At 45.4% G+C, this 25166-nt stretch overlaps 2 protein-coding genes across 3 annotated transcripts in view; one reads left to right on the forward strand and one right to left on the reverse strand.

The window, feature by feature from the left end:
• Nucleotides 1–63: 63 nt before the first annotated feature.
• LOC105487308 (WRN helicase interacting protein 1) lies at nucleotides 64–20669 on the reverse strand. Its single transcript, XM_011750749.2, has 7 exons — nucleotides 19679–20669; nucleotides 17220–17411; nucleotides 15731–15972; nucleotides 6541–6770; nucleotides 2414–2569; nucleotides 1560–1639; nucleotides 64–805 (listed from the first exon to the last, which is right to left on the reverse strand). Exons 1-7 carry the CDS (start codon nucleotides 20498–20500, stop codon nucleotides 530–532), a joined length of 1998 nt encoding a protein of 665 aa, XP_011749051.2. The 5' UTR covers nucleotides 20501–20669; the 3' UTR covers nucleotides 64–529.
• LOC105487309 (myosin light chain kinase family member 4) overlaps nucleotides 15955–25166 on the forward strand; it is a 106111-nt gene continuing 96899 nt past the window's right edge. For both annotated transcript variants that reach the window (XM_011750754.3, XM_024794612.2), the window contains exon 1: nucleotides 15955–16034. In XM_011750754.3, coding sequence (XP_011749056.2) covers nucleotides 15979–16034 — 56 coding nt within the window. In that variant the 5' untranslated portion in view covers nucleotides 15955–15978. The remainder of the gene's footprint in view (nucleotides 16035–25166) is intronic.

Raw genomic sequence — 25166 nt, forward strand, 5'->3', positions numbered from 1 at the left:
AATGCAATGGGACAGTGCTGGTACCCAGCATCCAGGCAGGAAAACCATGACAGAATCCAAGAGTACTTTGAAATAGTTTTATTGGCTCATAAGACCTTTGCATATAAAAAAAATACCCAAAACACTATGCAGTATTAAATCACAATTACATTTTCTTTTACCAATTAAAACTACCCAGAATATACATTTTTTAAAGAAAAAAAAATCCTACAGAACTGAATTCTGAAATGACATTATGACTTAAATACTATGACAAAATAGATAATTCCTTATAACATTAATTCATTGCACAAAGCTGCCAGATATTTTCATAAGCATAACCGCTGCACCAAGTGCAAACGAACACAATTTCAAAGTTACACATTTAGTTGAAATAACTGTGCCTCCACCTATGAGACTCTTAAATTTCTGGCACGAAATGTTGGTCTGTTCTAACTTCCACCAGGCAACCAACTTTGCAATCCAGTTTCTTTCTTTCTGGCCCTCTCTTAAAAAAAGCAACATCCTTCTGCTGTCACGGCCTGAGGAGTCAGCACCTCCTCTGCTTGAAGAAATCGACTCCCCTCAACTCTTCAGGCAGGTACTCCTGATCCACAGGCTCGCTGTACATGGGGTTGTACTTATAGCCTTTGCCATAGCCCAGATCCTTCATCAGCCTCGTGGGCGCGTTCCTCAGGTGCAGGGGCACGGGGGGCAGGGGCCCCTGGTGGTTCCTCAGGCAGGCTTTGACGTTGTTGTAGGCGCTGTGCACCTCAATGGACTTTGGAGCTCTGGCAAAGTAGACCACACACTGGGCCAGAAGCACCTAACGACACAGAGGACACATTTTACTCGCAAGATGCCGAGCTTCCATTCTGCAGAGCCCCTCCTGGCACAGCTCTAGGTACTTCTCAGAAGATCCCCACATGCTTTCATTAGCCCCTTTTGTGCCTACAGTCTGGATAACCACCTATCACAGAGAGAAGCACCTAAATGACACAGAGGACACATTTTACTGGCAAGATGCCGAGCTTCCGTTCTGCAGAGCCCCTTCTGACACAGCTCTAGGTGGTTCTGAGAAGATCCCCACATGCCTTCATTAGCCCCCTTTTGAGCCTACAGTCTGGACAACCGCCCATCACAGAGAGAAGAAACTCCCATGAGGTGCGAGGCAAAACAGGTGAGTGGTCTTCATTTCTTTTTAACAGAAGGACTTTTTACTAAATTAAACTTTTCTTAAGCCCCCAATGTATAACAGAGATGAACATGAAGCTGCTCTGGGGGCAAACTTGCAGAGGCTTCCCGTTCAGCTCCTTTAACATTTCCGCTCCCTGGAAAATGTGGAGCATGTGCTCTGAACCCCGGAATCCTGAGGACAGTCTGAAACATGACCTCGTTGGCACAGAAGGCTTCCCTCTCTAGGAGTCTAAGAGTCTACAATTGGAATTCAAAAGCCAAGCAGCATACTCAGTGGGCCCAATACATCAATGGTGAAGGAGGGACATTTATTCAAATCTACAAAGGGACAGAGCGTAAGAGAGAAAGGAAGTGGTCTGCAAGAACTGAGCTGATTACTTTACCTCACATTCGGGCATGCCTATGAAGTGACAGCCTTGGTAGGCAGCAACCGCTTGTGTTAATGCAGACGGGTCTGCCAGACCTGCCACACACAGACAAAGGAGAGCTTCAGTCATGACACCCGCTGTCCTCCCGGCCTATGTGCAGGCGGCCACAGGCCACCACTGCTTGTACACTTGGTGACCGAAACAATCCCATGCAGCAACACGGACTGACTTACCTCTAGTCTCCGATCACATGAACTTATGCAAGAAATGTTTAGTGAGTGGTTACCGTGCGGTGTGAAGAACTGTTGCCGTGTGGATAAAAACTCTACATCTAGAAAAACATGAGTCTCCGTACAACAAACACAAGAAGTGAAGGCTATGGAGACATTCGCCAGGATGGAAACACTAAAAACAAAACATCCCCTAAGACCAAAGAAGAGGAGACTTTCCTGATCTTCTTCACATAGCGTCCAGAGTCTTCCATTTCTACCTCGGGAGCTGCCCAAAGAAAACCTTGAACACCCGACTTCAAAGCAAATTTAAAAGCGGCTCATCTTATTGCAATACTCTGAATAGCCACTCATGTTAGTAAAAACATTCCCGAACAGGAAACAGAAAATGGTGACTTTATGAACACAAACATTCAAAAGCACATACACCAAGAAATAAACGACTGAGCTCAGGCACAGTCTTACCTCTGCCCGTCTTCTCCTGCCGGTCTCACACAGCCCCGAGACATTCTTCCCGCCCCTACCCTTCCCGCCCCTACCCACCCCGCCCAGCCACGCCTGACGACGCCACGAGGTAACTGTCAGCCATTTCCCCACCCTCACGGACACAGGGCTCTGGGACCCTCCAGTCACACTCACCTATGTCCTCGCTGGCAAACCTGACGAGCCTCCGCGCCACGTAGAGCGGGTCCTCCCCTCCCTCCAGCATGCGAGCCAGCCAGTAGAGGGAGGCGTTCTGGTCGGAGCCCCGCATGGACTTGTGCAGGGCGGAGATGCAGTTGTAATGCTCCTCACCTGACATCACAAAAAGCACCACTCACACAGAGCTCACAGGAGGTGCGCCCAAGCCATCTGCACCCCCGCTGGCTGACTTCCAGGAAGCCTGAGCTAATAAAGGCCCCGAGAAAGCCGAGGAAGAGGTTTGGGCAGCGCCTTAACTGTGCTGAGTGGGATGGACCGGCTGCTCGGGCTTTATCCCAGGACATGCCCCAGCGCTGTTCTCTGTGGGGCCGGGGAGCCTGTTCAGTAACCCAGGTCTATTCAGCGGAAGAGGCTGCTGCAGCAGACACCTGTGGCTGCCCACATGGACCTGCACACACAGGCACAGAGGCGGGGGGAGGGGACGTTCACTGGGAAAGGTGGTCCTCCCAGCCGGTGGATTTGCCAGAGACAAGAGTGGAGGGAGGGCAAGTCTCACGTTCTGGCTCCATCCTGTGGCCTACCATCTACCGGAGGAAAATCAACGGTGGGCCTGGTCGGAGCCAGGAGGATATAGAGCCAAGTGGCAAGGGCAGCTGTTACAGCCCATCTGTTCCTCAGTGTCATTTCCAGCTGCCTTTCTGATATCCAAAGCCTGTGGTCATTTAAACCTCCTTCTGCCAGCCTTGCTGTGGGGACACCTGTGTGGCGGGGTCCCAGAAGGATCGACAGACACATGGACTGCCAGCTCCCGCCCTGAAAGTATGGAAGTCCACTCTCTCACTGCCTGGTCTTATCCCACTTTTACCCTAGATTCACACGAAATCAGTGAAATGTGCTTTAAAAAAAAGGCATGTTTAAGGGCAAAAAGTGACAGCTAAACAGTTCTCAGGAACTAAGCAGTGGCACCTGCACACATTTCACTATTCTCTGGCCATCGTCCCTTAGGTAAGTTCAAGGAGGGGGCGCTCTCCTCAGGAGAAAGCACAGGATGGTGTTCCTGTGAGTCTCACTCCTCCCAGAGGAGCACCTGGTCTGTGCTCAGCATAAGCCCACGTCCACAATACGACTGGCGCCAGTCAAATCCTGGCAGCTGAGCTCGCTGGTAAGATGACAGCTGGTCTTCAGGTGGAGAAGAGAGCAAGCAGAAGATGCTGGCCGCCCACAGGGGAAAGACCTGCAGGACCTACGGTTCAGCCCAAGTGATTCTGGTTTCTGAGAACCAGGGCAGATGGACGGGTCAGTCCAGCTACTGGATTTCTGAGGATGAACGGAGTGTCTCCTGTGCAGGACTCCTGGTGCAGTCAGAGTGCTATGGACACTGGCAGAGAGGGTGTCCTGGATGAAATCTGCATGCTTCTGGCCCACTCCCTCATCCTGCTGGCCCAGGCACTCTGGCTACGCTCTGCTCCTTCGCAGGGTGGAGGAAGGCGGGGAAGAGGGTAGCAGATAACAGGCCTGGCTAAACTCACGGGCACGGGGGCCGGAAGAAACGACCCGGGCCACTTTATGTCAAATTTAAACTCCCCCACACAGGTGAGTCATCTTTTCCCACGTTGTCAATGTCAGGGCAGTACCAGTACCACCAGTGTAACGGACAAGAGCACAGCCTCCGGGACCAGGCAGCCTGGGCTGGACCCCCAAGCTCATGGGCCATGGGCAAGTTCCTGATCCTCACTGTGCCTCAGGTTTCTCATCTGTAAAATGGGAACAACGAGATCACTTACCTCACAGGGCTGTATTAAATAACACATGCCTGGCACAGAGCAGGCACTGTAGAAAGATTCTTTTGCAACAGTGAAAGATACTAGTATTATTCTATGCCACCTTCCATGTTTGCTTTGATTACATACTGCTTTATAACCTGAACTTCACCGATTTATATAGAACCCTGACGTCAATGCATGGCAAAGAGTTTGCTCTCATTTAGAAATTCCTTCACTCTGATGCAGAAACATCACTGGATCCTACTAGTGGGTAACTATGTACTAGGTGACATATAAAAAAATAATAACAACTCCGGGGGTGGGTCTTTGTCTCACTCAAGTTATAAAAAGGCCCAAGAGTATAAGCTAACAGGTTTCCAGGGCAATGCTTCCACCATCCCTATTTATAGAGCAAAGCCTGGAAAAGCAGCTTTCTCCAGGATCCGAATGATATTTACACGTCTGCGGATCCACTGTGGGGCAGACATGCTGCACTGGGGTGGGGTGTGTGAGCTCATACTAGGAAGATGTGTAGGATGTGGGGTTCTTAAGGCTGTGGCACGAGGCAGCCTCCACCGCCCCCCAGCTCCGAGCTACAGACAAAGTGATCCCCACTGTGCCGCGTTCTGCAACGTGGGGCTCCAGAAGTGGGATTCCTAGGACTGAACCCCTCCAAGATCCGCCCTGTGTGTACGTGCCTGGAGGGGTGGCCCCTCTCAGGAGCATGAGGTAATGGGTGAGATCAGTAACAGCATGGCAAGGCTGGTGGGAGGCAAACGCGGATGGGGGGAAGGACAGTCTTGGGGACCAGTCAGACCTGGATTTAAGGGTCAGTTTCACTGCTTGCTTTGTGAACGCAGGCAAGTTTTGTTATCTTAAAATGGGGGTAATATTAATAGCTATCTCCATAAAGTTATTTTGAGAATGTCAAAAATGAATATACCTATAAAATACTCGATGGCTGAGTGTTAGTGAAGGCCATGTTATACAGATCTCAACTGACAGTCTGATAAAATGTCGAAGAACAGTCCTAGTCGTTCCAACCAAAACAAGGCAAACCCTTTGGGACACCTACAACAAGGGAGAGAGACCGCTGCTGCTGCACCTGAGAAACCATGGAGATCCTGGCATGGTGAGATTTTTTAATGTCTTAAAATCTTTTATCTGGTTCATATCTACAATTTTTCTGTTTGGCCAAAAGTTAAGCAGGGCTCTACACCTAGAACGCGTTGCTTTCCAGACTTTCCAAGCATTCCCATCATGCTCCAGAGCACAGGGGAGAGCCAGCCATGTGAGAAGGCCCCGCTGCGGGCACACTCACGCCACAATGTAGACAGGATTGTCTGTTCAACTTGCCAGTGTGTCCTTAGCACTAATGAACAGCCCCGAGCTGCCATCAGCTGAGGCACGCTAAAGCCAGAAAGCTTTGGTCAGCCCCCCAAGGTCATGCAGTGGGTGTGCTCACCCACAAAGAGGCAGTGCCTGGAACCAAAGTCATGCTTAAGCCCCTCCACCCCTTCTCTAACCAGTAAGGACTCTCCACTGTCACGTGGCACAGCCTACGTGAGATCTGGAACATTCAATTATCAGCTTCCTTTTCTGGCACAGCCTTTAAAAATGTGGAAATTATATTCCACAGTTACTGCAATATGACTCCATCCAAAGTCCCACAAATGCTCAAGCAGCAGCAGTTTGCTCATCTACAGTATGTTATCTTCACCTCCCACTTCTTTTATAAAAAGATGCAAACGTGCTGTGCTAATGACATTTAATATTGGCAGGTCACAGATTTAATAAGAGCTGGTATCAAATCTGCTATCTGTAAATGCAGTTCTACACAAACAGATTAAGTGCACACAGCAAAATTAAATTTTTGAAAAAGCTACTACATAAAATAAAAACTTCAAGATCCATGACAATTTATTTTTTAGTATCGACTCTAGAAATAAAGCATTTTAATTCTCAATTCAAACTAGTACGTCATTATGGCAAAAGCCCTCTTTTTATTTACTGCCACTGTAAATCATCACAAAACATATTCACTGTCAAGTGAAGGCACAGGCTTTCAAAAGTGATTGTATTCTACAAGGTGGGGAATAGCCAACTACCTTCTAAGGTGAATGTGCAGCCTGCCATTTCCAACCCCAAAACTCCTCTAGATTCTCAACAGGGCAGCCTCTGCTTCATGCCTCTCTTTGGAAAGGTCAGCCCTGTGTGGAAGGCTTAATACCAACATGGAGATCCACCTGAGAATCACTGGAATGCTTTGGACTCAGCTGAAAGTCAGGCTTCTGGAAATGAGAATGTGTGCACACACTTCTTTCCATACAGTCTCACTCTTTCCACAGGTCAATGACTTACCTGCCCGGTCGTATAAAATGTGGGATCGCTGTAGGCCCTCCTTCACGTCATTCTCTGTGATCAGAACTCTACTGGGAGAATAGGATTGCCCACTCTTCTTACAGAACATCTTCCTAGAGCTTAACCTAGCCAGCACCGCCAGCTGCAGTCCGTTCAACCCAGCTCGGGCGTCACCGTCACTGAGGTAAGCCAGGGTGTCTACTGCTTTATCCTCTATGAACATGGCCGGCCTGAAACACAACCAGGGTTAGTTACTGTCCCACTCAGGCTGCGTACTTCTTATTCTGCACATGTCTTAGAAACTCATACTTCTCGGCAAGGACGCTGAAGAGTTCAAGGCATTTGCCTCTTATTCTCACCTTTGTCAATGTGCTTAAGCATCACCAAGACTACGAACTGGCTGGGTCTCCTAAGTCACCAGGTTACTGCCCTGTATCTTATGAGTGTCGAGGGTATCTCACTGCATAGGTTCACACATCTAGGTTTGTGTGAAACAGACAATGACTGGCCTGGAAAGTCACTGTTGACAGGTGGTCTCTCTGGTTCTACCCTACAGAACAGCGAAAACTTTATTAGAAATGCTAGCACCTCATCACCGTGTATGGAAAACATGTTCCAAATGCGGCCCACATCCCTGTGAGACAGGCGTGCTCAGACCACTTTCCACACAGGGGACAGACAGCATTACATCTGAATACCAGCTCTGAAGGGCTCCAGATCATGCAGGTCAATTCCCTCATTTTAAAAACAACAAACTGGGTCCCTCATTACTGTGAGCACAGCAGGTCCTAGAAGCAGGTCTCAGGAATCTTGGCCTGGGGCATTATGGAGGCTGCAGTGGGTCATCTCACAGTGGGCACTAATCATGCAAAATCCGCACAGGGCAGCAGAGAGGTCATGAGCCCGGGAAGCGACGAGAAGGCTGCTGGTACATAGCCATGAGACCCTGGGTAAGCCACCTCGCCTCTCTCCGAACATCGGGACTAAAACTAACAGCCACATTTCTAAATTTAGACCCTCACAAATAAGATCTAACTATGATCAGAAGGCTAATTCAGTAAAATTTTCTATTCCTAGTCGAGTTAAACAAGATATCTAACACATTTCATGACTTAGTGGGGTCTTATATTATTCCTGGCTGAGCTGCTAGCTGCACATTTGTGCAGCAACAAAGTAATTTTTCAGTTACAGTTCACCATGTCACTATCAACATTCAGCCGAGAACATCTACAGTAAGTCAGTCCATCAGGACTGTCCGAATCAGCTACCTGGAAAACAGCGTGCAGACACCAATGGGGGCTGGACCGGGGAGGGGTGGCGGTTTCCAAAGGGGACCCAGCTTGTCTGCTGGATCAATGCAGAACCCCTCACCATACACCCACTCACTGACACTACTCTGCTCACTGAGTAACCCGGATAACACCAATCTGCATTTCATTCATGGAAGGATTTGTTCCTAATGTCTTAAAGATGCCTCGTCTCACCCCCACATTTACCGAAGCTGATTTCCAGTTATTCCTTGTGGGTCTCTCACCACACCTAAGACACCTGGCCAGCACCAGCTTTACAACAAAGGACTCTCTCCTTACTCGTGCCAATTGCCTGGGCCCCACCCACTGGTGCAGCCCGGAGACCCATCTTTCTCTCTCCTGATGGTGGCATTCTCTCAGCAGGCCTCACCGGAACACCAGAAAACACACACCAAGGCCGTGTCGCTGGCACTCTACGAAGCCTGTGATCACTTCTCAGCCAGAAGTTAGTTAGCAAGTCTTCCGGAAGATGATTTAGAAGATAATGACGGACAGAACATACACTAAAGAAAATGTACGGGGAAGGACCAGTATCAGAGGGTGTGGCAGTACGTGACATGCCTGAGAGGGAAGGGTGCACTCGGCCCCTTACTGCACTCAGCCGGTGTGGGAAGACAGGCAGGGAGAACAGAAGCTGCTTGGGCATCTCATTTCCGCCTCAGAACTAGTAAAAACAATGGATTCTCTCTCCTTGGAAAGCTGCCTAGCAACAAAAAGCCTTTAGGACAATTGAGGGAAGAAAAAGGAGTCAAAGCAGGAGCCCCAGTGGATCCTAACAGACTGAACCAGCCTATATCCTGCACCATGGTTGGGTTGTGTGTTGATTACGTTACATTCATCATGTCTCCATCCCTACTACATGTTGAGCACCTCAAGGACAGGAATATTTTATTCTTTCTTTGTATTCCCAGACCTGATAGATGATAGGCATCCGATATTTGCACAATAAACAGACTAACTTCAGTTTCATCATAATCTCAGAGTGAAACCTTTACTTCTTATAAATTATATGGAAAGTATAGAGAAAACAAAAAGAATCCTTATTTCCAGCACCGAGAGATAAAAATGTACCTGTTATTTCACGGGAGAATGAAAGCTACTGTGTCAATTGTTGAATTTATGACACACTCACCCATGCAGCCATCAACCTTACGGCTAACTTTTAAAACAAAAATTGGGACCATATTTTGTATAGTTTGACATCCTTAACCATTAAATAAATGCAAGCTTCTCAGACCTGTCAATATTTACTTATAAAAAATTTACATTAAATTTTAAAAACAGACAAAGGGAGAAAATTCACCTTCCCCTAGACTACCTTGACGTTAGTATTTTGGTATGTATCCCTTCTCCATGAATTTGTCTTCTGTATGCATTTAGGGGCATGGCGTGCTCTTGGGACAGTGACAAGATGGGTAGCCTTATATACCATGGTATTTACTAGTAGAAACAGCCTCATTTCCATTAGTCCTCATATACAGAGAGGGAGGCAGGCCGCATTAATGAAGAGAGAAGCCGACTAGCAGTCTGCTCCACAGATTTACGAACAGTATGCTGTGAGTCAGTCTTTAGCAATGATTATGGATTTTATGTGGTTGGAAAATAAGGTCTTCCTTTGGCTTTTAAACTCCTGACCAAAGTACAAGTGGTTCCACTCTTCTGGTTTGGAGTCACGGGGAATGGAGGTGCTGCCACAACGAAAGCTACCTGAGCTCCCGCCACTCCCTTCTTCTTCCTCCCCTTGGGCATAATCCACATTTTAAATTTCAACCCTGTCCAAAAAAAGGAAGAATTTCCAGGCCCAGATCAAACTGTCGGCAACTCTGTCCAAGTAATACAGGAACTGCTGACAGCATTCACAAGGATCACACAAGAAAATTAAAAAATGGAGACTCACTGTGAAGAAGGCTGAGCAGGAAAGGTTCCACTTAAACACCAAATAGATCTCGAACTCCCATTTACTAAGTTCTGAAGAACAAGGTAGGATATACTAAAATACCTTGAGATCTTAGAATGGGGAGCCCACGAGAGAACTCATGCCAAGAATGATGAAGGGATAGTTGTACTGATATTGGCAAAATCCCTCAGCAAACAGCAACTGCTGCACAAACTATTTTGAAAGAGTGTTCCCAGTCTAGAGAATTTACAATTATTTTTAAATTTAAGCATATATTTATAAAATGTTCAGAATTTAAAAATAACCTTCCAAAGGTGGAATACAATAAAAAGAGATGAGATCTATTCTGGGGATAGACTGCCCAAAATGTCATAACATCCTACATGGAAATAAACAATAGGAAGTCAATTATGTTATAATAAAACACTATTCATAATAAAATTGGTTAAAATAAATGCATTAGAAAAGATTCTATTTCTAGTTAACAAAACCTAGAGATAAAAGCAGACTTAGAGAGCTTAGCCTCTCCAACTGACGAGAAGGGCTTTAATCTTAAAGAATATAGGAAGCTCTCTTCTTTCTTCTTCCAGGTGCCTAAATCCTGAAGTTTTCCACACATTGGGTAATACTGGGATTTGGAGGACACTACTTAGATTGCTTGATGTGTAAGTTGGAGGAGTGTAGTAAGTAAAAATGTACCTGTTATTTCATGGTAGAACGAGAGAATGTGCATGGCTTGGTTAAACTCTCCCTCTCTAAATTACAAACCAACCCCCACAAATCTCTTTCACTAAGGAAAAGGAACATTTCATGGTCAGGGTGATAACTGCTGTGTAGAGGTTCTCCACTAGGGATATGTATCAAGTGAGACACAAATACAGCCATATGTACCTTACCTAGCATAGACCGAGCTCCAATCTCCAGGGACAGACCCTGGGCAAGGTATGTTTCTACAATGTATCCCAGGGAAGCCGGATGTGCAGATTTGGTTAAAAGGCTCTCCTGCTGCTTTACAGATGGAAGGAGTTTGTTCCTAATCCATTACAAATGGATACAGAGTTGCTCTTACACAAAGAAGTGCCAAGAGAGAAAAGTCAGAATGGAAAAGCCCAGCAGTGGGTCCATCCTCTGTAAACCTGGCACCCCAACCCCTTGCAGCACTTGAAGTCAGTGAGGAGAAAGACGTGCCTTAAACACTGGTTCCAGCACATTGAAGCTGGTGGGTCTTGGGCGTTACTTAACCTTTTTGTGCCTCAGTTTCCTCATCTAGTAAATGGGAGGTAATGAGACTTACTTTGCAGAGCTGTATTGAGGACTGAATGAGCCTAAGATGTGGAACGCGTAGAGCAGTGCCTGCCATGTCATGAGACTGGACAAGCACTGCTATTGGTATCAACAGTGAGAAGAATCACCCTCATCAGACTGTGCAACAGCATACTCTCCAGAACTGCACATACTCAAGGGAGAATCCCAGATGCTGCCGCTTCCATAACACCAGGGTGAAAGCAAAGCAAAACAAAACTGACTTTCTCCACAAAGAGAGAAGGTACATTTCAGATGATGGCATCTTTCTGTTTAATCCCATGGAGGTACATGCCTTTCCAAATTACATTACTTGGTAGGGGTCTGTAGTGGGTTGAATAGTGACCTCAAAAGATGTAAGTCCTAATCCCTGGAACCTGTGAATGTGACTTTATTTAGAAATAGGGTCTTTGTAGATGTAACTAAGGGTCTCAAGATGAAATCATCCTGGATTTAGAGTGTACCTTAAATCCAATGACAAATGTCCTTATAAAACACAGAAAAAGAGAAGACATAAGGACACAGAGAAGGCCACCACATGAAGATGGATGTAGAGACTGGAGTGACATGGTCACAAGCCAAGGAATGCCAAGAGCCATCAGATGCTGGATGAGAGCATGGCCTTGCTGATACCTTGATTCTGGTCTCCAGCTTCCAGAACTGTTAGGATAAAGCTCTGTGTTCTGAGCCCCCCGGTTTGTGACAATTGTTACAGCAGCCACAGGAAATGCATCCAAGGACCATGAGATCTGTGGTTCTGGCTGCTGGTACTTTTATGGCATTATTTTAATGCACCCTTACATTAAAACAGCTATGTTAATGCACTATATTAATTGTACTTAAAACACATTTTTAAATAAAAATATTGAAATCTACTCTATACCAACCATTTATTCTGGCCAGGACCTTGTATTCTAGAGTTCTACTACCTTTCTTTCTATTCAATGGCAGAAAAGATTACTTAAAACAATTTAAACTTTTATAAAAAGAAGAAAGAATCCACAGCCACCTCGCGTGGGGGCCAGTTTGTCAGGGGCTCTCCTCTCCAGATGGTTAGAGAAAAGCCCCAGACCCAGTTACGCCACAGCCCTTACCCAGGGACAGACGCCACTTTCGGTCTTCCAGCCACCTCTTGGAACTCAGCCTAGCTAGGCAGAGGGCAGTTATGGCTTCTCATTGCACTGTCTTGATCTCCAAAGACTTGTATCCTCTATCTGGTTCACAAAGAATTGATTCTTTAGGAGTGTTTTTGAATATGTATATATTCTATGACCTAGGAATCTACACTCCTTCAAAGCAGCAAGTAGTGCAGGATGATGAAATGCTAGTTTACTTTTTCATTTTCAGCAGCACAAGCTCATTCATCGTATCACGAATCATGGACATTTTTTTCCTGGCTTCCAAAATTAACCCGGAGCAGATAGCATGCTTCACTGTTAGTACCATGTGACCCAAATATTTTTTGGAGAGCAAAATACCTGAACACTGTTGCTTAGCCATACAAACCAAAGCAACTATGGCATAGACAATGAGATTTCTATTTCACTCAGTTAAATTCCATTTATCCTTCAAAACTCAACTCCGCATCCCCTCAGCTAGGAGGTGAAATACTGGATTTCACATATTCTGAATGCTTCTTCTCTATGCCCACCATACTTGGCGTATAAGCATGGCACTGGAAGTGGACCTGCTTCCCTAGCCTTCATCATACTGTGTTCCCTGTCAAGGCACAGGAACAAGCTTTTCAACCCTCAGCCAATGCCTAGCATATGCAGGAGCTTCAATTTTGACTGAATAATAACTATAGGAGGGACTATTTTTTTTTAAAAAAGGAACACTTATTTCACTTTAATGGGAATTTATCACTTACATGAGTATACTGTGTGACAACTCACAATTCCTCAAGTGCAATCAAGAACGGCTAAGCGGCAGCTTGATTAGTTTCCAAATCCAGTGCCCTGCTCACCTCCTCTCACGTGCAGTTCAACAGCCTGGGACTTCTCTGTAAATGTTCTAGTTGCTATCTAGGGCACCAAAACATGACACAAGAATACAAATGCACACCAATAGCTTCCCGGAGAGAGAAAGTCAGTATTTGGGGTTAAAAATCTTATCTTTCAACTAGATTAGCATCACCAAATCTGATTTATATGCAAAAGGATGTATATATAGCTGTCAACAGGGATTGGAAAGCAAAATTTTACCTAAAACAACTAAAGGTATCATAATCCACTCTTCATTATCCATGACAGTTGGGGTGGCAGGTACTTGTAGTTGGAAATCACTTGCAAGAGTTCTTTCTGTGGCCTATGATATCTCCTAACTTAACTTCTTGCTAGAATTGCTAACAAGTAGACCAATTAATGGATTTAAGCTTAATATTCTTTTATTTTACTCTGCTTGCTGCTGATGAAAAGGGCAACAGTATTAAAGAAAAAGGCTCCTGATACCTGGGTAATTATCCCTTATGCTGGATAATACAAAAATATTAAACTACTTTTCTCATATTGAAAGCTAGGATTTATTCATTTCCAAACCACTCATCAAGCACACAATGTGCGCCAGGCACTGTGCTGGTGATGTGAGCAAGGTCAAGCTCCTGTCCTCACAGTCTTCCCAGGAAAGCAGGGGACACAAGACAGCACATATAATTGGGATCAAGTCTAAGCAAGTGGTAGTGGAAATAGTAAATCATTTACTGGATATGGGAGGTTTTCTCTGAAAAGCAATTTTAGCAGATTAAGAATCTCTAGCTCATTTTTATATCAGTTTCAACAACTAAATCTTAATTATTTCACTTGATCTTCTCAAACTTTAATGTGCCTGCAAATCACCTGAGGATTTTTAATAATAAAACACAGCAATTCTTCTCACAAGGATGAGCTCCTTGGCCGCCGCCTTTCTCATTTCATTTAAATTCTTGCAGGGAAGTGACTAGGGAGAGGCGAAAAACCTGAGGGCATCTGAGTGAACTGATTATTATTAACTTCACGTCATCAATATTAATTATTGATTTCATATTCTATTTCATGAACTGATGACATGAAATCAATAAAAATCACCCTAGACAAGTAGCTCCATGCAGAATATTAAGTTGCAGACACATTACAATAACCAGTACACAGAACAAAGCACACACACAAACATGAAACAAGTTAGGATTTCCCCCCTTTTCTTTCAGTTTGTCTTTACCATGTGTTTCTATGAGTCTGTGATGAGATTTCTGTTACAGGAAAGCTACACAGGTTGAGTATCCCACATCTGAAGTGCCTGGGACCAGAAGTGGTTTGATTTTCATATTTTTTTGATTTTACAATATTTGTATTATATACTTACCAAATGAGCAACCCAAAATCCAGAAATCTGAAGCGTTCCAATAAGCATTTCCTTTGAGTATCATGAAGGTGCTCAAAAAGCGTTAGATGTGGCAGCATTTTGGATTTCAGATTTGGGATACTAAACCTGTACTAGATGTGAGGAGCTGGCAGCCCCCTTAGGCTCTGACAAATGCCCACCACATAAAGGGCTTCTCAGTATGAGTCCATGTGGCTGATAACAGCAGGTTCCACACACTGCTTGTGGCCACAGATCTCATGGCTATCCCCATCACAACGGGATTCCAAAACGAGGCCACTCTGTCCTACCCAGTGGTCCACGGGCCAAATGTTGCAAGGCTTTCATGAGACACGGCAGAATTCTTCCTCCATCTCAGACAGGAGCAAATGGGGCCAGACACATAGGGAGAGCCTGTTGAAACCTAAACCCTGAGCCTAAAACTATGCCTTGTACTTTAATCCTCACAGAAAAGTGGCTCCAGAACTTGGCCTCAGGGCAGGCGGGAGCAGCTGCAGAGTCCACAGCAGGAGGAGGTGGGCAACAGCCCCTCATCAGACCAGATTATGTCCCCCAGCAGTACTTCAGCCAGCACAAGAACAAATACCATCTGAAGAACATGCTCTCATACGAAAAAAGGAAAACCTCTGACCCAAGAAATCAGACTGATTACCTATGATACATACTCGGTGCATTAATGAGCTCATGTGGTACTCATCATGCAGAAATAGGTCACCAAAAGGATAGGGGCAGCCTCTAATGTCATTTTCAGTTAACATTCCTTTACTTTCATGAAGTTGAGTTTCAAGCATGTAAAAATGATTGCATAATTTTAAGGTTACAAGTTACATTAATTTTTACCTGATTTTTTTTTAACAAAATACTAAACTGCAGGTTCAAAAGAAAGTGAAACAAGTTTACAATGCTCAAAAGAGTTGTGTGGTAAATCTGGGGAGTATCTATTTACTTGTTCTATTCAGTGAGGGACATAAACCCTTTCAAATCATCAATGAGGGACATAAAGCCTTTCAAGTAATCAATGCGGCTTCCCAAAGAACCCTAAGCACAAAAGCAAACACCCAAGAACTAAAACAACAAAGCAAAGTTAAAGCTTGAAGAATTATAGAAACACACATTAGAGGCTAGAAAATGCATCTTAAAGTTTGCAGGGATACCTTTGTTAGGTATAATCGAACATTTCCCTCCTCTTTTATTTTCATTACGGGCGGACCAACATTTCTTCTCTGTCCCCACCCTCTCCTCACTGATGCCCGGCCCTTTCTGGCCCCCTGCCAGAGGACTCTCGGGGAGGTGTGTGCCCCCGGGACGCCGCACACTGTCAACTTACTCTGAGCTGCTGTTGCTGCTGTGGCTCAGAGGGTCAGTGGGACGGCTAGAGTCTAGGACGTGGATTCCCAGGGAGTTGATCGCTCGCATTAAAATAGTCACCATTGCCTCTACTGGAAGCTTCTCAAGAACAATCACTCGACAGCGGCTCAGAAGAGCAGCGTTGACCTGGAAGGAAGGGTTTTCAGTGGTTGCCCCAATCAGAGTGATCGTGCCACATTCCACGTGAGGAAGGAAAGTGTCCTAATCATGGGAGGAAAACAGAAAAAAGTGATTCCAGTCAACAGCCACCGGCAGAATCCTATGTAAGTTGGCTATCCATTCCTTTCTTTTCCTCATTTTTCTCTCTCGAGTTCAGGAATAGCAGCAGCCTTATATTCATTGAATATGGACGCAATATTTGGGGGAGTACGACTCTTGCTTTTAAGTCTAAAACACATCTTCTGGAATGACTGTCTACGCCTGATCTCTTGCTGCTACGTAGACTAATAGCTTTAAGTAGAATTCTAACTTAGTTTCAACATAAATGATTTCTTTACTCAGAAAAGCATCTTCTACCCAAGGCTGAACTGGCACATAGCTTGTATGTAACACCTATTTATTTACAGACGAGAAAGAACACACAAAAACATTAACACTTTCAGAATCTTATTCCACTGCAAGTACTCAATCATAGTATTATTCCTGACAAAGTTGGTCATTATGCTGTTTTATGGGAAAAAAATACTAAGATGAGCCAATGGTCCAGTATGACACCTAGAATGCTAACATTCCATCAGAACTTTAAAAGGGTCTGTTTATTAAAAAAGGTTCAAAAAAGGCTTAGTAGAGTTTTGTGAAACAGTCTGTGTATGATTAAAAAGTTGCAACAAAATACACTAAAAAGTTACGCCTAAACTTTATTTTGTTTTTATTTAGAGTATAGCTCCCAGATCTTAGCCTGGTAAAATTTTAATGTCTATTTTTTTAAATCCCAAAGTGGCTTTGTTTATAAAAACAGCTTGTGCCTTTTATTTCAGAAAGCCATTTAAATAAACAGTAATCATTAGCTCTTCCAACACTCACCTTGAAGAGAGCTTAGAGTTACAGAAAATACAGATTAATTTTGAAAATAAAAATACTGTTAAAGAAATTTTTAAAAACCTGTTAAAATAATGATCTTAAAATCATTATTTTACTGTTCACAATGACTCCTAGTATTTAGATTAAAAACTTTGAAAACTGGAAAATTTGATTCAAAGCTGCTTTTCTGATATGTATAGCTCAGGGATATACCAAACATTTCATTTATCAGATAGATAAAGCATTTTCTTATGACCAAAAAACACTAAGTATGGGGAAATAGGCTTGAAGGAGATGGGTTGACAAGCCTATGCTTCTTTGTAAACAAAGCTCACAATAATAAGTCTCTAGCATTTGTATAGTGATCTCACATACTTTATATTGTTTGATGTTCACAACGACCAAAAGGTAGAAGGAAGTTAATATACCTGCTGAGATTTATTGAACCGATGAATCTCATCAATAAAAAGGACGGTTTTCCTTTTGAAAAAGCTCTTTTCATTTTGAGCTTGTTTTATGACATCTCGCACATCATTTGTCTTGGCATTTGTTGCAGATAATGTCACAAACCTTATGCTATGTTTCTTGCTGTTGTTGGCTATGATGTGAGCCAGAGTGGTCTAGAAAAGATGACATAGATAGAGTTTGAAAAGCTGATAAGACACAGAGAGACCAGCACCCATGGGAACTACTACAAGCAGCATCACTATTTGCCAAACGACTTGAACTCTGAAGAATGCTTAGCAGCACAGATACAAGTAAAAATACCACAGTACATTTACAAACAAAAAAACAAAAACCAACATTATAAATAAAACAGGAAAGTAGCTAAACCTTAGGCTAATCCTGACCTTTTCTCCTCTGTCCCTAACTACCTTTGATTCCTTTTTGGGGGACTCTTTAAGATCTCTGGAATCCCAGTAAAGAGCAGCTGTCTTGATTTAGCAGAGTGACAGCTGTGACCTCTCACCAAAGAGAAAATTCTCCTTCCTCCAGCCAAGACAGCGCTGCTGCTGAAGGACCTAGGTGCAGAGCTCATCACAGAACCACAACTGGAAGCTCAGCACAGCTGAGAAAAGGAGGGTGAGGGAGCATCTGCCTTGAGACCAATGACATCGACCCAGCATTTGAGATGGCTGCAGGCCATTTCTGCATGTTCACTCTGGTAGGAGATGAAGGGCAGCATTGGGGTCACATTAGCACTTACTAGAAAACCAAGGAGACCCAAGTAAAGCACTTCTTGGGTGCTCGACAAATATGTATATGCTGTTATTAATATGAATGTTGTTATTGTTATTAGCACTAAAGGATGAGAATAAAGAAAAACGGAAGACTGTTTAATGAGTGGGACAAATCTGCACCTGAATGGAAAGGTGGCACTTTTGCTTTCTAAAAGTTGTAGAGCACCCATTCTGTGGCTGCTTCTTTACCAAATCCCTGCTAGCCTGCCTTTTGGAATCAGGTTAGGATGTCACAGATGCCTAGGCTTGCAAATGACCAACGCCCACCTCACTGAGCAGCCTGAACCACCCAAACCTCTTGCCTGGCATCTGGTAGGTGGGATGAGCTCACCCACTCGTCTCCCTAAAGACCTTCTTGCTGTCTGGGGCCACCAACAGCTGATTATCCATTCTCATGATCGTATGTAAAGACTTCCCAATTACTAAGAATGATACTGTTCAATCCCTTAAATGGGGTTAACAACTAAATCCATGGGGACAGACGTCAACAATTTGACCACCATCATCATAAAATCTTATTTGGGATAGATCTGGTTTATTCCTGGCCAAAGGGAAGGCACGAGTGCGAACAAGAAGGCAGAAAAAGGGCAATTCATTCCAGGAACTGGAGTTTAAGGGGGTGTGGGGGTGTGGTTAAGTTGTGGGAGATAAAGCTGGAAAGAAAAATAGGAGAAAAATCATAAAAGCCTTGTGTGCAAAGGAGTCTGAATCTCAAAGCTACAAGAACTCTCTACAGTTTGACCCCTGAATTCTCCCTTTCCCTCCCTGATGCTGGTTCTCCCTTATTCTGGATAAAAGAGCATCCTGTACTTAAGCACTTCTTAGCTTTCTCTGTTTTCTGGCTCACCTCCTCCATTTTTTCTCAAGTGTTTTTCCAATGACATGCTTTCTAGACTCACAATATCCTAACTGCCCTCGTCTGGACTTGTGCTAACCCCTCACGAAGGGACATAGAACTGGACACCAAAATGCACGGATATTTCTTCTCTAGAGTACAAGGCATTATGAGAAAAGTTACGGAAATACCGGATGAAAATGACTTGCAGATGAAAAAGTTTTTATGTTAGTTTTGTAAATATATGTGAGTATATTTAGTAAAATAAATATATCCTCAAGAATATAAGAATGTTAAATAAACATATTCTCAAGAATAAATAAATACCAGTCTGTTAAACCAACAACTAGAGGAAAGGGAAGGAAGCACAACAGAATTCGTTTTTTTTCAAAGCTGAAACCGTTTTACGTACAAACGGAATATACACGTTTCTTTACAATTTAAACACGCTGATTCCTTGCGAATTCGGTTACTAAATCAAAGTCTGGGGAGAGGGCGGGGAGAACGATAAAGGCAGATCAAATCTAAGAGTCCATATCTTGTAAAACTATGGATTCACAGACATCGTCCTTTTGAAAACCCGGCAAGCCTGCCTTCCGAATCTGGGGGTGTGTACCCTTTTCACGCCCATCACAGACTCCACCTGTGGACCAGGCACTGCCCCAGCCCAGCCTGCGTCTGCGCCCCTGGGCCCTCTTATCCAGGAGAGTCAGGCGGCTTCTCCGGGGGGCAGCACACCCGGCTCTCCGACCGTCAGCTGCATCCACCGCCGAGGGAACGACGGAAGCCCCGCGGCCAAGGCTGCACTCACCTTGCCGCAGCCCGGCGGCCCCCACAGGATAAGCGAGGGGATTTCGTTGGTCTCCAGCAGCGAGCGCAGCAGGGTATCCTGGCCCACGGCCCTGCTCTGCCCGAAGTAGTCCTGCAGCGTGTCAGGACGCATCGTGTCGGCCAGCGGCTTGCCCTGGAGCATCTGTCGGATCTCCTCGGCCGCCAGCGCCCGGGGGTGCGGGCGGCCCCCGCCACTGGCCCCAAAGGCGGTGGCGGCTTCGGCAGCGTCCGCGTCCCAGTGCCCCGGGTCGTCCTCGCCGTCCGCGTCCGCGTCAGCGTCCCCGTCGCCATCGCCCACAGCCTCCTCCTCCTCCTGCGCCTCCGCCTCGTCCCAGCTGCGCGGAGACGCGCTCCCCGCCGCGGCGGCGGCCGCCGGCCTCTTCCCCGACCCCTTCCTCCCGGGGCTGCTGGAGCGGGCCACCGGGAAGTCCGGGATGAGGCGGGCGCCGCTGGGCGTGGGCGGCGCGTCGTAGCTCTCGCGGCTCTCGGTCTCGCCGCCGTCGTCGCCCTCCTCGCCTTCGCCCTCGCTGCTCTCGGCTGCCGTCGGGGTGGCAGGCTGCTTCAGCGCCGAGCTCTCGGACAGACGCCGCCTCTTAGCGCCGGGCGGCGAGGGCCCCTTGGCCCGCTCCCCGGCGCGGTGCGACCCGGCCGCGGGTTCCGCGTGCCCCGCGGGGTGGAGCAGCAGACAGCGGTCCAGGTGCGAGTTGATGTGCGCGGCGGGCATCATCTGCTGGCACACGGGGCACTGCACCTGGTGCAGCTGCGAGAGGAAGGGGTCGTCTTCCGGCCCGCTCACCTCCATGGCGGCCGCCGCCCTCCCCGGCGCCAGGCGCTGCCGCAGCAGCCCGTGCACACGCCGAGGCCTCCGATGCCCTCCGCTAGGCCCAGCGCCGCGCGACCCTCGCTCGGGGAGCCAGCAGGACGCTCGCGGGCCGGGGGAGGGCGCCGCTCATGCCTCACGTCCGCAGCTCCCGCGTCCGCCCGCCTTCGGCCGGCCGCTGGCAGCGCCTCGCGCGGCGTGTCGGGAAGTGTAGTCCGCGGCCGTTTGCCCCGGAGGCGGCGCGCCTCGCGCGGCATGTAGGGAAGTGTAGTCCGTGGCCGTTTGGCCCAATCGCCGCCGATAATACCTCGCGTGGCACTTCGGGAAGTGTAGTCCGCGGCCGTTCGCCCCAGCCGCCGTGCGTCCTTTTCCGACTTAGAACAGCCTTTGTGAGGGGTCGCGGGGCGAGCGTGGTGCGCGTGCGCGAGGTTCGCGGGGGAGGACGCCGCTGTCTCCCTGGGCCTGCGAGGCGCGCGAGGGCGGGCAGGAGCCGCGGACTGCGCGCGGTTGTTGGAGCGGCGAGTGCCGCTTTCCTGGCTTTCCTCGCCGGGCTGTGGAATGGGCCTGTGGGGACGAGCAGGAGGAGGCCGCGGCAGGTCGTTTGTAACGAAAGGGAAATGGGGGAAAAAACCCGAAAGCCCCCAATAGAAAACCAGTTTTCTATTGGACCTGAACAGCAGAAGAAATACAAACAACTACGCGGGTGAAAGAAATGCTCACCTCAGTAGTGGTCAGAGAAAAGTAAATAAAGGGTCTCTCGCCCCCTTTTAGGTTTGTTGGCCTTTTAGTCAAGGGCGGTTCACCTGCAGCGCGCTGCGAGCCAAGAGATGCTTCTCGCGGGCCGCTGTGTCATGGTGGCAAATCGGAAGCACCAGCCTCTGTCTCCTTAGCAACCCAATGATGGGAGGCACCCGTGTGCAATTACGTCGTAGACAGGGATAGAAATGGAAAGAATATCAGATTAAAACAAGTGTGGTATTCTGCGTCTTTGAATGAATTACCGTGTTCTGTGATTTTATTTTCTGCTTTTCTGTGAATCTCCCGTTTTAAAACATGTATCTTAAATATGCATTTTTGGTAACTAGAGGAGGTAAATGAGGGAGAATGAAGACTTTTCTGAAATTTGGCAAAAGTGGAATTTTTATTTAATCTGGGCAAAGGCAGATTCTGTCGCCCAGGCTGGAGTGCAGGGTCGCGACCGGAGCTCACCACAGCTTTGAACTCCTGGACGCCAGGGACCCTCCCGCCTTAGCCTTTGGAGTCGTCAGGGTTATAGGCTGAGCCACCACGCCTGGCTTGATGGTTAAGAGTTTTTCTAACTAAGAAAGTTAGGCTCAAAAATAAGATGAATAGAAACGCTAGAGAAACAAGTTAAACTTTCTTTAATCGTCATATAATTTGAAATCGTACAAAAAGAGTATCTGGAGCTTTTTTTTATTTATTATCATTATTATTATTTTGAGACGCAATTTCCCTTTAGTTGCCCAGGCTGGAGTGCAATGGCGCGATCTCGGCTCGTTGCAACCTCCGCCTCCCGGGTTCAAGTGATTCTCCTGCCTCAGCCCCCAGAGTAGCTGGGATTACAGGCACCCGCCACCTCGCCCAACTTATTTTTTGTATTTTTAGTAGAGACTGGGTTTCTCCATGTTGGTCAGGCTGATCTCGAACTCCCGACCTCAGCTGGTCCACCCACCTTGGCCTCCCAAAGTGCTGGGATTACAGGCATGAGTCACCGCACCGGGCCATGAGTTTTTATTTTTATTTGTCCCCCAGAAGGACCATCACAGGAGCATCACAGAAGCAAGTACTTCTTGGAAAAGAAGTCCTAGAGCCGACCTCAAAACAGGTTTTCAAGAAAAGTGTTACTAAATTTGGAAATACACTACACTGATTTTAAACATTTATAGAAATATATGGACACATGATCACTCTTAACCCATCCAAAAAATTTTAACATAGTGACAACAAACTAGACAACTGAAGTTTCTTGAATCTCTTTTAATAAATGTAAGGCCTAAAATTTCTTTTTTTAAAAAAATAATACATGCTATGGAAAATCTACTTGTAATCATTGTTAGTATTTTAGCACCTTTTCCTAGTCTTCTAAGATGTGTTTCAAGATTAGACAGTATAGTTGCATATAGATGTAATTCTATGTCCAACTTTATTGTTACCTAATATGTGTTTTCAAAAGTATTGTCATGGGAAACTGTTATGTACTATGGGAGTAACAATTAAGGATACAAAACTAATACATACTCCTGTAATCCCAGCACTTTGGGAGGCTGAGGTGGGTGGATCATGAGGTCAGGAGATGGGGACCATCCTGGCCAACATGGTGAAACCCTGTCTCTACTAAAAATACAAAACTGAGTTGGGTGTGGTGGTATGCACCTGTAGTCCCAGCTACTTGGAAGGCTGAGGCAGGAGAATCGCTTGAACCCAGGAGGTGGAGGTTGCAGTGAGCCAAGATCACAACACTGCACTCCAGCCTGGTGACAGAGTAAGACTCCGTCTCAAAAAACAAAAACAAAACCTGATATATATAGTATAATCCCACTTTCTTTTTATACTTGTGCTTTTCTAATCTATATTATATAAATAAGAAAAAGGAAAAATACAAAGCAAAGATTGTGTGTGTGTGTCTGTGTGTGTGTGTGTGTGTGTGTTTGACTCCCATAGCCACATGCATGGATGAAGTTGAGCTATTTGGATGACCTATGAGGTGAAAATGACTCTAGACCTTGAGTTCAATAACCTGGGTTTTGAGCTGTCCATCATGTGACCTTGGGCAAGCTACATAACTTCTCAGACTCAGTTTCCAAATCTAAAGGAGAAATAAGAATGCCTACCTCACAGTCTTTCATGAGAATTAAATGAACTTGTCAATGTGAAAGTATTTAGTACAGTGCCTGGCACCCAGTAGGTCCTGTATTAATATTTTTTCCTGAACCCTAGCCCCCTCTGTCTGAAGTTCAAGGTTTTCTCCACTAGGTGGTGATGATAGAAAAATAAAGGAAAAAAAGTACTTCAAAAATCACCCCTCCTCTTAGATTGCTTTGCCAGCCAAACTTAAACTTTCTTTTCGGATCAGCATAAATACAAATAAATTTAAACTCATATAGTATAAGGTCCCAGGAAATTAAATCAATGTAAAGCAGAAACCTAGGCTTCCATTTTCTCCTTTAATACCTCACTGTTTAATTGTCTGCAGCTGGCCTCGGCGGTTTACTTTTAAGTGTGTAACCATCTTCTCTGTCTTCCTTCCCCGGAGTCAGAATGGGGAGGATAGATTCAGTGGTGACGCAAATAGACCTTCTGTCAGTAACCACAAGTAGAGTCAGCCTGGCTGCAGTGCTTATGAGCAGGTATTTTATAAGCCTACTACTGTTAACCAATCTTTGGGCATCATCTTGCACCTTCATGTTCATACCTAAGGTATGCTGGACAGTTGAGTCCAGTTAATCCCACATGACTCATATCCCTGCCATCTTTAGTCAGTGTCCTAAAAGTTAGTCCTATGGTTATCTATTCTTCCTACTCTGATTACTGCCCCCTAACCCAACCTCATGTTCCTTTCTCTTCTTGACTTTCCGCTACATCTTCTGGAATCTATGCCACATTTCGTATTGTTTATCCTAACACATTTTATATATTTTCTTACTCTTGTAAGTAGAACCTTTTATTTACTCTATTTTCTTACTGCCCTTTATTGATAGAAAAGAAACACATTGATTTTTTCGTTAATTTATTTTGTACTTGGCCTTTTTGTGAACTCTTGTTAGTTTTAAGTGATTTTCCATTGATATTCATAGTTTAAAAAGGAGTATATTCAGCCTTTCTCCCTGGCTCCTGGCACAGATCTTCAGAATCCCGTGGGATTTCCTGAGTGCTAGGCATGCCTTTATAGTGCTAATGAAGCAACTCCTAGTGGCTCCCTAAGGTTGGAACTTGGGACCAGCCCAATCTTGGGGGCTAAAAATTGAATTTGATTGCTTGGCCAATAATTTAATCAATCATGCCTACACAGTGAAACCTCAATAAAAACTCTGGAAACAGAAGCTCAGTGGAGCTTCCTGGTTGTGAACATGCTGATGTGCTGGGAGGTTGGTGTGTCTGGATTCTACAAGGAGAGGTCGTGGAGGCTCCATGTCTGGGACCCTCCTGCCCCTCACCCTATGTGTCTCCTTTATAATAAAACTTAATAAAACTATGCACGTACTCCATATATTTTAGTCATGTCTAGATTACTTATGATACCTAATACAATGTAAATGCTATATAAGTAGTTATTATACTGTATTGCTTTTTTATTTGTATTACTTTTTGTAACTTATGCACATATACTCATATATTTTAAATCATCTGGATGTTACTTGTGATACCTAATACAATGTAAATGCTATATAAATAGCTATTATACTGTATTGCTTCTTTATTTGTCTTATTTTTTGTTAATTGTACTGCTGTTTCTTATTTTTTCCCAAATTTTTGATCCACTGTTGGTTGGATGAGTAGGTGTGGAACATGTGGAAATGGAGGGCCAACTGTATTGTCAAATTATTGGAAAGATCAGTTCTTTGTATCTTATAAAGTGGAATGTGAAGTGACATTTGACAAAAGTCTACTTCAATCCTTGATTTAAAAA

Source organism: Macaca nemestrina, chromosome 5, assembly GCF_043159975.1.
Source record: "Macaca nemestrina isolate mMacNem1 chromosome 5, mMacNem.hap1, whole genome shotgun sequence".
Lineage (NCBI taxonomy): Eukaryota > Metazoa > Chordata > Mammalia > Primates > Cercopithecidae > Macaca > Macaca nemestrina.

Coding starts and splice junctions, on each gene's coding strand:
- LOC105487308 (XM_011750749.2), bottom strand. CDS start 20,500: ATGGAGGTGAGCGGGCCGGAAGACGACCCCTTCCTCTCGCAGCTGCAC. Junction 1,640..2,413: donor GTTTGCCAGCGAGGACATAG/GTGAGTGTGACT, acceptor TGTGTGTGGCAG/GTCTGGCAGACCCGTCTGCA. Junction 806..1,559: donor TAGGCATGCCCGAATGTGAG/GTAAAGTAATCA, acceptor CTGTGTCGTTAG/GTGCTTCTGGCCCAGTGTGT.